Source organism: Anguilla anguilla, chromosome 13, assembly GCF_013347855.1.
Source record: "Anguilla anguilla isolate fAngAng1 chromosome 13, fAngAng1.pri, whole genome shotgun sequence".
NCBI classification, from domain to species: domain Eukaryota; kingdom Metazoa; phylum Chordata; class Actinopteri; order Anguilliformes; family Anguillidae; genus Anguilla; species Anguilla anguilla.
Window position 1 is genome coordinate 37,398,913 of NC_049213.1, and position 17,500 is coordinate 37,416,412.

Below are 17,500 nucleotides of genomic sequence, written 5' to 3' on the forward strand. Positions count from 1 at the left end.
ACATGCATAAACATACACACACACCCTCCACCCCACACACACACACAAACACACACCCCACACATGCATAAATATATACACACTCAAAACACACAGACACACACCCACACCCACACACCCCACACATGCATAAACATACACACACACCCTCCACCCCACACACACACACAAACACACACCCCACACACACACACACCCCACCCACACACACACACTACACTGCACTGCACTCACATTGACGATTTCCAGCTCCCACAGGTTCTTCACGCTGTCCAGGGTGCGGTAGCCGCTGGACAGGAAGTTGTGCAGGTACTCCTGCAGCCCGAGGCCGTCCAGCCAGGAGGACAGCGAGGTGCTGCCATCATAGCCCAGGGCCTTCACCTGCAGGGGGCGACAGAGAGTCAAACACAGGCCACAACACGATACCCACTCAGGCAGTGTTGCCAACTTCAACTCAATTTTTAGTAGTATAGCGCATTTTTTACAGAAAACTATTGGACTTTTTCCAACACATCTGTTGATTTCTCACGCTCCATTCAAAGTGTTATTTTTTTTCTGAAAATAATTAAAAAGCAAATTCAGTGTCTTTTTACGAGGTCAGTTGCTTGCTAAAAATGTTCCCTGATAAATCTTTCATTCATGCTTCTGTGCACTTGGCTCACTGCAGGGCTTTTGTTTACACGTTAAATAGCACAGTCGTTAACCAACATAATGAGTGCTGACGATGCACTCCTACGAGCCTATGCAGCACATCTTAAAGAGCACACACTCAGATATCAGGTACTGATCAAGCAACAAGAACACACGCCTGTCTGCAATTGCACTTGTTAAAGAAGGCATTCATAAAACATGAGGCTGAAAATGTCCCTGGAAGTTACTGAGAGAGGAACAGCTTTGAGCCCCTGTCCTGAGATGGGAGGGGAGGGGGGTTGGGGATTTTAGGGGGGGGGGGGGGCACTCACCTTGGGCAGGGCACGTGCTGCATGCAAGATCTTTTTTCTGTGTCCCGGGTCAGTGATCCCAATCTCACGAAGGTCTTGGTCCTCCATCACATCTCCGCCCTGCACACACACCCACACACGCACACACGCACACACGCACACACGTACACACACACGCACACACACACAAACATACAAACACACACACACACGTACACACACACACACATGCACACAGACAGACACACAGACACACACACACACACACCCATGCACACACAGTCACACAAACACACACAAACACACATTAAAATATATCGCTGTACTCCTCACGCAGTCTGTATCTGTATCAAATGGGAGGGGGGGTCAGATCAGTACAGGACAGAGGGGGAGGTCATTTCCCTAAAAACACACACCGCTCAGCCAAGAGCCTCCAGGCTGTCCTGTCACGGTGCCATGGCCCGGGGCCAAACAGCCACTCCCGGCAGGGCAGCCACTTACCCCCGGTGTGCTGCTCGCCCGCCGGCACCCGCACAGCCGCTAGCCTGGGTCAGACACACCCAGGACATCGCCGCCATTTTACAAGCAATGGCAAAGGCACTCCCATTGCAAGTCAACTGATTAAAATGTTTCTTTTCTTTTTTTTTTTTTACCACAGAGACACACAGAGACACACAGAGTCATTCACAGCCTGTCTGTCTGTCTGTCTGTCTATCTGAGCTAAGGGGAGGGGGGCTTGGGGGGCATCAGACTGTGATAAACTAAAAGCATGTTAAAGCCCAGCCTGTGTGTGCAGCCAGGGGAGGGGGGGGGGCAGGGGGGTGATTATGCACCAGATCCACTGCGTCGCGTGACGAACGGGCTGCAGTTCATTCATCAACTTCATTACTTTCCATTCAGCGGGGATGCAGAACTGCTTCTCTCCCCACACAGCCCAGCGGAGTAATCACGGCCTCAGCACCGGCCGCTGGAGCTCTGGGGAGGGGGGGGGGGTATGGGGGGGTGGGGGCAGAGTGCTGGCCACACTTCTCAGAAGGTACGCTGGAGCTCCGGGCGAGCAGGGCGGGGGGTGGGGTGGGGGGGTGGCGGGGGGGGGGGGCTGAGGGAAGGAGGGAAGGGCGAAGGGGGGGGGGGCAGGGGGGGACTGGGAGAGAGAAGGGTGGGGGGGGGGCGCGGACTGAGGGAGGGAAGGAGGGAAGAGTGAGGGGGGGACTGAGGGAGGGAAGGGGGGGGGACTGGGGGAGAGCTCCAGGGAAATCTTCCTAATGCACTCCATCACACCGAGGCTTCATTTGCATGGACTCTCGTTTTTTTCCTCTGTACGTGCGTCAGATTAAATTAGAGAAGGGATGTGATCAGCGCAAAAGGGGGTGACAGATAAGACAGGACAGAAACCTGGTCTCCTTCTCCCGAGAGCCCAAGTCCCAAATCAATGGATCCTCAAGACTCATTACTCAGCCCGCTGCTGAAGAACATTAACTAGCTGCACACCAGAGCTGAGGGGGCAACAGAGGTCAATCCCAGTATAAATCTAATAAAACAATCTTATTAACATGGGGAAAATCCAATAACAAAATGCAGGAAATTGTTATAAGGCATTTATAAAAAAAAAAGAAAGAAAAGAAATTATACATTAGCAGAATATTTTCAGTGTCAGAGATAGAAAACAGAGCCCGATCATGACCTAATTTAAACTAGAGAACCTAGAGATCGCGGTCTGTTCATTTGGACAAGGATTACATGAGACCGCATGACCAAAACGAGACCATGTGACCAGGGCAAGATTTCTGCATTGCAGTAAATGCACACTTATTTCTGGTGTTATTATTTAAAAAAACAGCAGCGTTTCTGGGTCCACAGGTCTAAGGACACACCGTCTCCACGGATACCGCAGCTCACCATCGTCAGAAACGAACACGGTAACCATGTTTCTTTTGTTGTTATTGCAATACTTTGTATTCAGGCATTTAGTAGAACACTCTCACCTGGAGCACAAATGACGACTCACACATATTACATTTTTATGGCCGGATATTTATTGAAGCATTTGCTCACTAGCACAATCCCCAGGCATTACTACTGAGTGTTAACAGTCTGTGTATTCCACTGATGCCCAGTCTCTGTTTTCATTCATTGTTTAGGTGTAGGTGTAATTATTTGTTGATCATTTTTCTTTGTCACATTTTCTGCTATGCCAAAAACACCATCTAAAGACATGCCAATGAATCATCTTTAAAATGAATTTTACTGAGAGAAAGAAAAAGATAGAGAGGAGAGCGAGAAAGAAAGAGAGAGAGAGAGAGAGAGAGAGAGGGGGCACACTTGGAAAGGCCTTGAGTTTAAGGGAAGACATTTATTGGTTGCAGTAACCGTTTCATAGCCCAGGAACAATCGCATAAGCGAGGCAAGCTGTTGCGCTCATATAAATCTGGGTTAGCGGAGCGTGTCCCGCGCTGCTCTGCTCTGCTCTGACACGCTGACAGAAACAGCGCGTGCGTATAATTCACAAAGTCACTAAACAACACGGCGCACAGCATCTGCATCCTGTCTAAAAGAGAGAGAGGCACGGGGAGTCCGCCAGCTCCTCGGCGTCAATAAGAGAAGAGGACGCACGGCCGCAGCACTCAGACGCTACGGACGCCCCTCACGTGCGAAGGAGAGGACATCATTCATCATTCAAATTTATGTCACAGGGGAAGTCAGCCGACGCTAAGAATGTGCCAAAGCCGCCAAGATGAGATGAATTATTGGCAGTGAGCAGAAGCAGGGCTGAAGGGCCAAGAAGATGAAACTCTAAATGGACTACATATCCCAGCAGCCCTAAACTTCCTTGGGTACAGGCTCTTTCATTTTTAGCAGACGCTCTTATCCTGAGCGACTTACACAACTTTTTCTTTTTGTTGTATTTTTTTTTACATAGCATTTACATTATATTGAATTGGACCTGTGACCTTTAGGTTACAAGACCACCTATCCACTGTACTACACTGCCACCCTAGTGTAAAGGTAAACATGCCCAGATAAGCAAAGGTAAAACATTTTCACTGGGTCAACACACCAAAAGTGTGACACGCAATCGTGGTGCGGGAGAACGGATGTTCATTTGAAAGGTCGCAGGATGTACGCAGTCTGTTGGGAAGCAGAGTCTCTCACCGAGACCAAACGGCCAGAGGATCGATTCTCACCATACCGCTGTACTCCGATCCTGATCTCATCCCCTCTGTAACTCCCCCCCCCCCCAGTCTGAATAAAGAGAATGATTTACAGACCGCTCCTTAAATACATTTTTAATAATCCATGAATCTTTAAGAATTCACAAGTTGCATACTGTCAGGAGAACCAATAAAAAAAACGGGCAAAGCTCAAATATCCATCCATCCATTATCTATACTGCTTATCCTGGGCAGGGTCGCGAGGGGTGCTGGAGCCTATCCCAGCGTGCATTGGGCGAGGAGAGGCAGGAATACACCCTGGACAGGCCTGCCAATCTATCATGAGGCAAGAGCTCAAATATACAAAACAACTTTCCAAACAATCGAGAGCAAACCGAGATGCAGGCACTCAGACTTTGCGTGTTACCAGGGCATTTTGAATCATTGCATTTATATGGCACTTCATCAAAACCGTTTGGGCAGATTAGGCAAAGCAGGCAACCACTCTGATGTCATACCGCCTAAGTCTAGCCACATGAAGATGACCCCGTTAGTCAGCACCAGCTGATCTTCAATAGGCCCACAATTAGACACACCTGGGAACATTCCAAATCATCAGTTACCTGCAGAGCACACCGTGCCCACTAAACTAACAGTGTCCCGTTCATGAGATTGGTTACTAAGACTGATTACGCAGACGTTCTGTAAATTAAGCAAAACATCTGGAAAAATTTTCAGTACAAACCCAAACACACACATTTTTCAACACATACAAAGGACTGTCTCTCTCTACAGTGAAGGCTACTCCTTCACATATAACAAAGACTGTGTGCAGCATGGTGGTGTATAAGGAAGACAGCACAACAGCCGGAAGCTGTTTTGATTGGCCGCGTCAGAACTGGGAGGGGCTAGGCATTGTGACACGTTGTGCTGGGAAGTGTCATTACACACACAGTGCACTGAAACCCTATGATGACGACTGCGATGCCAGCAGAGGTTCTCTTCTCCGATGAGTCCATCCGCCAGCAGCAGATGAAATTTAAATTTTTAATCCATCGGAGAGAAGAATCAGCGTGTCCATTACGCTAAAAATATCTCTCCCCCCCTCCCATCATGCCATCGGGAGGCAAGGAACGCCAAACGAAACACAAGGGAATCTCCCAGCCTAGATCAAATCTCTCATTTGGATTGGCTGGGCCTTTGGTTGCATCATATGAGCAGTCCTAAGGTGCTATCGCTTCCAGATTTGAAGGTAATATTTCATAAGGAAAATCAGATCGAGGGTTCTGTTTTCTGCTATGCTCAGAGCCTCCATACGGAGATGGCCCTAGGGTATTGGTGGCCGGGAAAAACAAGACTTTTATTGTGAAAGTGCTCCGATATAAATCACATCCGCCGTCTAACAGCTGATTTGTGTGGCCCAGGGATGGTTTGTGGGCATAAACGACTGAAGAAAGAGTTTATGCCAGCAGTCTGCAGTCAGAGTTTGCTGCATGCAGTAAAAGCGGGGTCCTTGAGCCACGGGTAGCCAAGGACAGCACCTGTAGCGCATCCGAACACACCGGTTTTTCTAGGTCATCAGAGGAGGAAAGAGCTGCCCCATTTATCCAGGTTTGTACCTGTCTAAAAAAAGCACCTGAAAACATGCGGCCCTGTGGGTCCGGGAGGAAAACTCTGAGACCCAGTTTCTACGCCGGAGGAACCTGCGGGGCAGCGCTGACCCTGAGAAATGTGCATCCTGTCCGTAAACCTGTGCTTCCTGTCTGTAAGCCTGGGCTTCCTGTCTGTAAGCCTGTGCTTCCTGTCTGTAAGCCTGGGCCTCCTGTCCGTAACCCTGTGCTTCCTGCCGGTAACCCTGGACATGCTGTTCGTAACCCTGTACTTCCTGTCTGTAACCCTGTGCTTCCGGTCTGTAACTTTACTCTTCCTGTCCATAACCCTGTGTCCTAAACCTCAAAGCCATTTCTATTTCCTGCATTCTGTCACCTGAGCGGAGTCAGCATCGTTCCTTCCAGCGCGTTCCTTTCGCCGAGCTGCGGAGTCTGAAATTAGTCTGGAGCAGCGATACTCAAATCTGGCCCTCGAGGCCAGCAGTACTGCTGATTTTCATTCTTCCCCTCTAATCAGGACCGATTTAAATCTGGGACACCAGGTGATTTAAATCTCTGGCCAATCAGTGGCATAAATGATTAACTATTGAGTAGAAAAGAAACCCAGCAGTAGCACTGCTCTCGAGGACCATATTTGAGAATTGCTGCAGAAGACACTGGGACCTCTCCCAGCATGCATCTCTCCACACCCTACCCCACCCCCCTTCCCCCTGCCCCCCCCCCCCACAGACTTTTTTTACCCACAGTCATTAGGATGTCCTCATGTTTCCACTTGAAAATGATCCAAACAGATATAAATGAAATCCAACACAATGACTTAAAAAAGAAGAAGAAAACTGTAGTGCACCCAGTTTGCTACTGTTGTGAGACAGTGCTAGTTGGCTATACTGAGGCTATATTTTCATATTTCCCCCCCCCCCCCCTCCCTTATGACAGGTCTACAACCTTGTAGCATGAACAGTATATATCTATTTTACATTCCGGTCACAAGTATGAACTACTCCTCTCCTCATGACATGGACAACCTTCACACCTAGTGCTGAAACTGGCACGCGCTTTCAGGTAATCTGACCTGAAGGTTGATTTACTTATCTACTGTCTACTACAGCCACGGCAGTCATGAACCTCTCACCCTGCACGGAAATTCAATCAGCAACTCTGGATGTTCAGACGTTGGGTAATGTAGCCCTGGGGGGCAGCCCAGTTTCAGAAGGGCAAACATCCTGCCACTAAGGTATGCTCTGAATGAAGATACGTGAAGTGGGGGGGGGTACCTGCGTCACTGAGGGAATCAGGGCCTAATTACAGAGGATCGGAGACAGGGGGAGACGAGGGGGCAGGGTGAGGGGGGGGGGGATGCGGGGGGGAGCTGGGCCACCCTATCAGCTCTTGGGGGGGGGGGGGGGGGGATGGATCAAATCCCTCCCCAGACTTGAGCAATCTGGGTCTTCGGTGGTATAACATGAGCAGCTACAGTGCTATCTCCTCAAGATTTGTTGCATACTGTTTCTTTTTTTAAGGAAAAACAGACTGTGAGTCATTTTTGTGTATGCCCAGCGCTCTCTGTGCAGAGCTGGCCCCAGGCTTTCGGTGGCCCTAAACAGGAATTTTGTTATGGCCGCTAAGTGCACCAACATAAATCACATCCACCACTCACTCGTTTGGCCCAGGGATAGCTGTAGCCTTAGACGCCAGCATAGTGTTTCTGCCAGTGGCTGACTCTACCCCCATAGAATATATGACCAGCGGACGGGGTAGAGAAGAGGGGGGGAGGGGGGGGGGGGGGGAGAGGGGGATTGGCAGACTTTAAGAGGTCCCTCTCGACTCCCCCTCACTCTGACAGCGATGAAGAGTGTGATGAAGAGGGAGGGTTGAGATGACGCACCATTGCGACGGGCTGGAAATGAGTCATATTTACGTCGCCGTCCTGCTTGTGGACGCTGCTTTTGTACGCGCAAGCAGGACGCATAACCTGCAAGCGCTTCGGCAAACTTCCAGCGACATTGGTGCACATATTGCCTGCATTCCAGAACAATCCATACGGCACAGCCTGCACACACAGCCCCAGCGTTAGCGATTAATTAGCTAATTAATTAAAACACCTGCGGGCTGAAAACCAAGACTCGCCAAATCTCCGCCTCGCCAACTGTAACACAAAGAAACATGCGTATGCAGTTGCACCGTCGTTGGTCAATTTATTTCCACGCTGGAAACTGCAGAAACTTTCAACGCTATCGTTCCCTGCACGCTTTTTTAACAGCGGGGTCATTTGTCCACGGTCCCTTCAGCGCCGAGCTGCCGTTCGTTCTCATTTCTGCCTTCTAGGCACCGTCATTTTCACACTGCTGCAGTCATTAAGTCCCTCTGAGGCTGTTTGTTAAAAGGCAGGTAGCATACGGAGGAGAAGCACGAGCGGTTAATTTTACGGATTTTATTAAAAATGCGCATGGACCAGAACCACAAACAGCCGAGGGTCTGAGAATGCAGACAGGAGCTCGGGTCCAAATAACATCTCTACAGGGCTGAACACCCTCACAGACTACAGACTACAGACAGGACAGACAGACAGACTGGGGTCCCCTCAGCACACAGCTGGATGCACTGTATTGCACTGGCAGCAATGATTGATTTCCGTTCACGCCAATAAGGCCATTTGAACTTGAGAGGGAGAGAGAGAGATGGGGGAGAGAGAGAGGAACAGAGAAAGAGAACAATAAAGAGAGATAGAGAGAAGGGTAGGGAGAGAGAGAGTGAGAGGTGGGGGAGAGAGAAAGTGTGCATGTGGTGGGGAGAGGCAGTGGAAGATGGGACTATGAAAAAGTAGAGATACAGAGGAAGAGCGTGGGGCATAGAGGGATCATATGCGTGGGAGATAAAGAAAGGTAGAGAAAGAAAGAGAAACGAGAGGGTGAGAGAGAGAAAAAGAGGGGGGAGAGAAAGCGAGAGGGTGAGAGAGCGAGAGAGGGGGTAGAAAGAATCAGAAGGGGGGAGAGAGAGAGGGTAGAGAGAGAGAGAGGGAGAGAGAGAGAGCGAGAGAGGGTAGAGATAGAGAAGGTGAGACAGAGAGTGAGAGAGAGTGAAAGAGAGAGAGAGATAGCGAGAGAGAGTGAAAGAGAGAAAGTGAGAGGGTAGAGATAGAGAAGGTGAGACAGTGAGAGAGAGAGAGAAAGTGAGAGGGTGAGAGATAGAGAAGGTGAGACAGAGAAAGAGCAAGAGAGAGACAGAGAGAGAGAGAGAGAGACCCAGAGGAACAGCGGCGGCGGCGGCGGGGGGCTCACCATGAAGCGCAGGTCGTCGAAGCCGTTGAGCAGCAGCCTGCTCTCGTACTGGGGCAGGCCCACGCCGTCCAGCCACTCGCCCACGGGCTGGTCCAGGACACGCCCACAGGCCCCGCCTGCAGAGAGGGGGAGGTGCTTGAGCAGGGAGAAGCCCTTCAGGCGGTAGCAGCGGCAGCCGGCCGCCGAGACGTGGCACTGCCACATCATCCTGGGCCAGCAGAGCCGGGCGCAGGGGCAGCAGGAGGAGCAGAGCGGGGGCGACAGCGTCCCGGCTGGGGGGGGGCAGCCGCGGCGGGGGGGCCCGACGGCTCACTCTGCGAAATGCGGCTGATCCGGGATGGGAGGGGGGGGGGCGGGGGGAGGGGGGGGGGGAACGTGCACCCCGTCAGAGAGCGGAGAGGGGGCGGGACGCCCGGGGGTCGTGCGCTTGGGGGGTCCCGAAAAGTGCTCCGGTCGGACGGTCGGCCATGTCGGGCCGGTGCCTCAGAAAGGTCTTTTTTTTCGGGGCCGTGGTTCGGGCTGGAGCGCGCTAGCGAGGACAGCGGGGTCGAAGGTCACCACGGTTCCGGTTTTGGGGAGCGGCCTTTCGCAGGGCCAGCGGGAACATCCGTACGAGCCGCTAAAAATTCAGGGTCCGGGGGGGGGGGGGGGGGGGGGGGGACCGAAGCTCCTCCCCTCCGGCGTCACCCGCGCGCAAAGCCCCCGTTCTCCTCCTTCGTCCGCCGCCTCCGCTGGGCCTCAAACAGGAGCCAGGAAACTCCCAGAGCCAAACGCGGGACACACAGAACGCCCAGCTCCTCTGGGACACCAGGTACTGCCGGAAGCAGCCGGCTAGTTAAAATAACAGCACCGGCAAAAAAATCATAACCCCCTCTCTCTCCCTCCCTCCCTCCCTCCTTCACTCCTCCTCTCCTTCACTCTCTCACTCACTCACTCGGTGAAATTCATGCCCTCATACCCCACGCTGACGTGACAGCAGCTCGAATGGTAAAATAGGAGCGGAGACAGACAGAATAACACCAGCATTAATTATTAATATCTGTGAGCACTACTTCACTGAGTGCACTGGCTTTGCGCTGACTCCTACAGCCTCACTAATTACTATAATGCACTCATTTATTATGATAAAATACTTTATATATTGATTATTATATAGACTACACACAAGAACACATACCACCCTTATTAGCAATATTTTCTTACTACTGCAAACTTGAAAGTTGCATGCTATTCTAAGACTTAGGTTTTATAGAGGTTAATTATCAATGTAGGACAGGGACACTTTTAATTTGCTCTATTTTCCCTTATATTCGAAATGGATATCCCTGGATGATGGAAGTACAGGAACTTCATAACAAGCAAAGATTAAGAGCGCTGGTACCCAAACCGTTTGGATCAAATCAAATCAAAGCAAACTTCCAAAGCAAAGTCTTTATCCACAACAAATCCAGAGACCTCCATGCTATTCCATGCTTCTTTCGTCAAGATTATTATAAGATTCAGCAGCATTATTCAGATGAAGTTAAGCACCAAAGGTGAGCACCCGAAAAAAGAAGAAAAGGCAAGCAATTTAAAAAAAACATTTAAAAAAGTGATGATCAACCACTCTGTGGGAGAGGGGGTAAAAAAAGTGATTTAATTCCGTTTAAATTCCTTCTGCTAAAGCTTCCTGAAGAGGCCAGAGAGGCTCGGTTTCCACGGCGATCCCCGTCAGCCAATCGGCCCGTCCCGTCCCGTCCTGTCAGAGTCGGAGTCAGAGTGGCTTCGGACAGTATCCCGCGGCGACGGCAGAGCGCTCGTTCTCTCCGGGTTCTGGGGCGACCGGGCCGTGCCGGACCCCCCCCCCCCCACCACCCCCCCGCCTCTCTGCAGCTCCTCCTCCGCTGCGTTTCGGACGCCCGTCCCGCCAGCCGAGCCCCTGGGACGCCTCGTTTAAAAAAAGGACACTCTCCGCAGCGTCTGACACACGCCGCTGACCGCCAAGGATCCGCGTGAACCGCCACAGAGCCCTTACCGCCAGTCCCGTCCCAGAGAGAGAGAGAGAGAGAGAGAGGGAGGGAGAGAGAGAGAGAGAGAGAGCGGCGACTGTGTCCTTCCGCTGTCCTGAGTGATCAATTCTGCAGCCTGTGATTCAGATACCCCACCGCTCCTGCTCTCCCTCTCTCTCTCTCTCTCTCTCTCTCTCTCCCTCTCCCCCCCTCTCTTCTCTCCTCCCAATCTCTCCTGCTCTTTTTCTCTCCCTTTCTCTCTCTCTCTGTCTTTAACACACTCTTTTTTCTCCTCCCAATCTCTCCTGTTCTCTCTCTCTCTTTACCCCACCCTCTCTCTCTCTCCTTTTGCAATCTTTCCCCTAACATGCTGCAGTTTATTGCACAAAGCAGTGAGACCTCCGTCCCTCCCTCCCTCTCTCTCTCTCTCTCTCTGGCATGCTCCCTCCCGTTTCTCTCTCTCTCATTCTCTCTCTCTCTCCCTCTCTCCATCACTCCCCCACCCTCTCTCCACAGCTCGGTACTGGTTAGAATTACCAGTGCTCTTCCTGGGGAGCTGCAGGCACCCCAGCCCAAGACAGCAGGCGCTCTTAATTAAAAAAAAAAAAAACAGGCACGCTTTTTACTCACGAATTAATGACCGAAACCGGAGTTTCACAGCTCGCGCTCCTGAGCCCCATCCCCCACCCCCCCATCGATGGGTCGTTTCACACCGAAGGAGCGCGAGGGACCCCGCCCTTTTAAGGGGGGGGGGGGGGCACCTGCGTCACTGAGGAGCCTCATTACAGAGGATCGGAGACAGGGGGAGACGAGGGGGCGGGGCGAGGGGGGTGGGGGGGGGGGAGCTGGGCCACCCTATCAGCTCTGAAATTGGGTCAAGGAGGCCTGCTGGTACAGGAGCGCAGGCAGGCCCCCGCCAGGCCCATTCATCATCCCCCACCTTCAGCAGAGCAGCGCCACGCCGCTCACAGTCCCAATATCATCCAATCGCCCGGCTGGGTACGGACGAGGCCGCGTCGGGGGGGGGACCGCACCACGCTCTACCCCACCTGCATGACCCCACATGCATGACCCCACCTGTATGACCCCACCTGCATGGCCCCACCCATATGACCCCACCTGCATGTCCCCACCTGTATGACCCCACCTGCATGGCCCCACCCATATGACCCCACCTGCATGGCCCCACCTGCATGACCCCACCTGTATGACCCCACCTGCATGACCCCACCTGTATGACCCCACCTGCATGGCCCCACCCATATGACCCCACCTGCATGTCCCCACCTGTATGACCCCACCTGCATGGCCCCACCCATATGACCCCACCTGCATGGCCCCACCTGCATGACCCCACCTGTGTGACCCCACCGGTATGACCCCACCTGCACGTGCCCTCATTCAGTGCCACAGGGACACCTGAGCACTGAGCGCTGAGCCTGTATCAGAGGCACACCTGAGCACAAAGAGCTGAGCCTGTATCAGAGGCACACCTGAGCACAAAGAGCTGAGCCTGTATCACAGGTGTGAACTGTGCCTCCAGGGCTGCAGGAAACATGCATTATTTATGTGACATACAGCACACACACCCCACCGCACCGGCACTCTCTCTGTCTACACTGTACAAACATGAGGAATTACACAACACACAGGTGCTCGTACGAGCTGAATGTGGTTCACCTGTGGGGTGCTAGCAGAAGTGGTTCCCAATCCTGTTCCTGGAGATCTACCCTCCTGCAGGTTTTCACTCCAACCCTAACAAAGCGCACCACATTCAACAGCTACAGATCTACCGTCCTGTAGGTTTTCACTCCAACCCTAACAAAGCACACCTCATTCAGCAGCTAGAGATCTACCGTCCTGTAGGTTTTCACTCCAAACCTAACAAAGCACACCTCATTCAACAGCTAGAGATCTACCGTCCTGTAGGTTTTCACTCCAACCCTAACAAAGCACACCTCATTCAGCAGCTAGAGATCTACCGTCCTGCAGGTTTTCACTCCAACCCTAACAAAGCACACCTCATTCAACAGCTAGAGATCTACCGTCCTGTAGGTTTTCACTCCAACCCTAACAAAGCACACCTCATTCAACAGCTAGAGATCTACCGTCCTGTAGGTTTTCACTCCAACCCTAACAAAGCACACCTCATTCAACAGCTAGAGATCTACCGTCCTGTAGGTTTTCACTCCAACCCTAACAAAGCACACCTCATTCAACAGCTAGAGATCTACTGTCCTGTAGCTTATCACTCCAAACCTAACAAAGCGCACCTCATTCAACAGCTAGAGATCTCATTGATCTGCTAATTAGTAGAATCAGGCATGAAATAGTTGAAATAAAAACCTACAGGACAGTAGATCTCCAGGAACAGGGTTGGGAATCACTGCCATAAAACAATACACATTTGTGCAGAGAAACAACAACCATGACCATGACAATAACTTATGTGCTAAAATACATATTATTGCAATAAATAAAATAAGTCTCAAGTAGTGACGAAGCAAGGGAAAATAAAAAATAACAAAAAATAAAAACTCAATTGCTCTCTTATGCTCTCTCTCCTTTATCACCTCTGTCTGTCTCTCCCTTAAGTAATTCAGCTGTGAATCTGGTAGCAAACTACGGCACTCGTGTTGGAATTTAAGGCAAAGGCGAGTTTAGAAGTAGGCTGTGCCACTTTAAGACCACACTGGGGCTCTCCGGGGGGGGGGGGGGGGGCGAGAGGGGTGGGGGCAAACGATGAATTTCCCTCGCAGTGACTTTACATTCGATAGCGCAGGATTAATTGGGGCTAATCGCCTCCAGGCTATCCCCAGCGAGGGAGGGAGCTGTGTGTGTACATCTGTGTGTGTGCGAGTGTGTGTGTGCGCATGTGTGAGTGTGTGTGTGCGCATGTGTGAGTGTGAGTGTGTGTGTGTGCGATAATGCGTATGTGTGTGTCTGAGTGTGTGCATGTGTGTGTGTGCAATAATGTGTGAGTGTTAGTGTGTGTGTGTACATGTACGTGTGCATGTGCGTGTGGGAGTGCAAGTGTGCGCATGCGCATGTACACATGTGCGTGTGTGCCTGTGTATGTGTGCCATGCATGTGTGTGTGTGAGTGTGTGTGTAGATGTATCTGCATGTGTGCGCCTTGCATGTATGTGTGTGTGTGTGTTTGTGTGTGTGTGTTTAAGCTGAGTGTGACTGTATGAGTGATCCTGTGTTGTAATGTAATATATCAGGGTCAGGTGCATCTGTGTGTACTGATTATACATGTGTGTACAACTGTGGACCTGTGTATGTACAGGTGTATGGGGTCATGTGCTTTATAAAGTACCTGTGTGTGTATTATGAAGTATCTGTGTTTGTCCTGTGTATGTACACATGTATGAGGTGTGTGTATTATAAAGTACCTGTGTATGTACAGGTGTATGGGGTCATGTGCTTTATAAAGTACCTGTGTATGTACAGGTGTATGGGGTGTGTGTATTATGAAGTACCTGTGTTTGTCCTGTGCATGTACACATGTATGAGGTGTGTGTATTATAAAGTACCTGTGTATGTACAGGTGTATGGGGTCATGTGCTTTATAAAGTACCTGTGTATGTACAGGTGTATGGGGTCATGTGCTTTATAAAGTACCTGTGTATGTACAGGTGTATGGGGTGTGTGTATTATGAAGTACCTGTGTTTGTCCTGTGTATGTACACATGTATGAGGTGTGTGTATTATAAAGTACCTGTGTATGTACAGGTGTATGGGGTCGGGTCAGGTGTAAGTACCTGTAGGAGTGACAGGTGGATCCCTGGAGAACTGGATGCCAGCTCCAATCAGGTTCATGATCTTCTCAATCTGAGGAAGAGATTGACAATTAGGCCACGTCCCTCCACACACCCCTGCACTCTCATCCCAAAGGGTGTCAAAATTTAGTGCATCTGACTGAGGGGTACCCCTTGGGGTTCAAATCAGCCCATTAAGGACACAGTTAAAAAAAAAAAAAAAAGTTACGTGACTGAATCTGCTGAAAAGCACAGCTCTGTCCAGAGCATCCAAACAACACAAAGCCAATATTTACAGTGCACTAAAAAAAAGGTTTAATTGGATAAACCTAAAATTTAACTTCAGTTTCACACACTTATTCATTTTTTAGGTTTTCTCATTTAAAATTTTTTGGTTCATTGAATGAACAAAAGAAAAAAACATTAAATGGAGAAAAACCTAAAAATATACGAGAAACAAATCAAAGTGAACCTTTTTCGGTTTATCCGACGGAACATTTTTTTTTTAGGCGAAGCCAGCGGCAGCTCCACTCTGCACCAATCAGCATGAGGCTGGCGCATGGGCTGGGCTTCACTGCAGCCCGCTGCATGCGCAGGGGAAAATGCGACGGGGGGGGTGAGGGGGGGCGAGGGGGGCGAGGGGGGGTGGTGGGGGGGGGAGAAGCAGGGCTGCAGCTGCAGGCTTCGGGACTCATACAGAGCAGAGTGTTCTCAGGGAAGACGAATGTGCAGTGCTGAGAGCATCAATATTCAAGAGCCCAAGGAGTCATTTATAACCCAGCAACATACACAGCAGTCCTAAACCCCCCCCCCCCCCCCCGACATACACACACACACACACTAACACACACATACACACCACAGGTAGCCCCCCCCAACGCCATACACACACACACACAGCACTGCTAACCCCTCCACCCCCAAGGCCATACACGCACACACATACACACACAGCGCTGGTAAACCACCCCCCCCCCCCCCACCCATACACACACACACACACACACACACACCCACACACACACTCACACACACACACACAGCACTGCTAACCCCTCCACCCCCAAGGCCATACACGCACACACATACACACAGTGCTGGTAAACCACCCCACCCCCACCCACCCACACACACACACACACACACACACACACACTCACACACACACACAAACTCACGCACACCCCCCTACCAGTACAGTGAGCTCACATATATCATCGAGCGCATTTGCCCCAATACATTCACTAAAATCCCCCCACCGCCACCTCACTCAGAACGCAGATACACTTGGACGCCACCAGGGGGCAGTCAATGCCTCTTCTAATGACAAACTCCAGCCCCGACACCACTGACAGCGATGCAACCGTCAGCAGGGCTGACATTAGCCAGGCCAGCGCGCATATACACCCGTGCCTGAGGCGTGCGCTACAGCGCTAAAAAAGCTAAAGAGCTACAGAGCTGCACGGCACAGAGCCAAGAGCAGAAAGCACTGGGACTCCGGGAAAGAGCGCTACAGAGCCAGCGGCCTCAGGGCCAACTGTATATGAATACAAAAGCAGAAAAAAAAAGTGATAACAATTTTCAAAACCTTTCAAAACGAGTAAAGGAGCTGGCTTCTCTCAAAGCTCAGAAGATAAGAGAATGTAAAGCGCTTGGTCAGAGACGGGGGGGAAAAGACGAGAGCGGGCATCTCATCTCTGTGGAATCTGGGCTACCGCTAATTTCTTCAGAGCGCTAATACATCCTCGAGGTTTTTACTCCGATTCGCTGACATCGCAGGCAGGGACTGATATGCACAGGAGGTTCAGGTGAACCGATGGAAGGGATTATGACATCATCCAGTCTTTTTTCTCTGCAATGAAAGGTGCTGAGCATCGCAGTGCAGAAAGTTTGAGTCTCTAAAATGTATATTGACCTCATCCCTTTAAGGTGTGAGGTCACAAATATGCGATTAGACTGTTCTTAGCTGAACATTCTAATGATGATGTCACAATCACTGCTGGCGACTGAAAGCAGTGGAGTTCTAGAACACTTAGAATTTTGAAAAAAACATTCAGAAAAACCGACTCTTCAAAGGGTTAATGCCACACTCTGAAGGATGAACACAGGTCAAAAAATCAGCAGAGAAATGCGTTTGGATCTGTGCATGAATACAAACCCATCACTGTAAAGGACTGTGTAAAATACACACTGCAGGGGTTCTGTCCCTCTTAATAAGAAGATTAATACTGAGAACTGTAAACAGACAGGATCTCTTTGATTACACAGCAGTCTTCTTCCAAGAATGCTGCAGCATAGCTCAATAAATAATCAATTTGTGCTGAATCAGCTGAATTTTAATAACAGATTTTCCGTATTCTGGCTCTAAGTCCCCATAGAAACAGATCAGAGATTGGACACAGGGTTGCTTTGCCCCTTTGGGTGGGGGGGGGATTTAGTTTCTCTCCTGGACTCTGATCCCTGCCTCCGCACTGTTAAATGCAGATCCAGCGACCTCTGACCCCTGCCTGCGACCTTTGACCCCACACCACCATTGTCCCAGAATTCAGCAGCGCAAGACTCTGAGTGGAGGGGAATTCAATAGGGAAGGGCAAGGAAGTGATCTGTCCCTGCCCCCCCCCGTCCCCCGCCCCCCTCCCCTCCCCACCTCCCACCCCCACGGTCCTCACAGTTTTCTGGAATTCTGGATGACAAACACAGACACTGCTTAAAAACAGGATGTGGCTGAGAACAGGACACCCCACCCAACGGGGGGTCAGGGTAAACAC

General features: G+C 50.7%; 1 protein-coding gene across 1 annotated transcript in view; it reads right to left on the bottom strand.

The window, feature by feature from the left end:
• LOC118211440 (ankyrin repeat and SAM domain-containing protein 1A-like) overlaps positions 1–17,500 on the bottom strand; it is a 58,740-nt gene that overhangs the window by 11,429 nt on the left and 29,811 nt on the right. Inside the window, exons 14-17 of the mRNA XM_035388639.1 lie at positions 14,736–14,805; positions 8,982–9,289; positions 963–1,061; positions 235–381 (exon numbers count right to left, since the gene is read on the bottom strand). Of these exons, the coding sequence (XP_035244530.1) occupies positions 235–381; positions 963–1,061; positions 8,982–9,289; positions 14,736–14,805 (624 nt within the window). The remainder of the gene's footprint in view (positions 1–234; positions 382–962; positions 1,062–8,981; positions 9,290–14,735; positions 14,806–17,500) is intronic.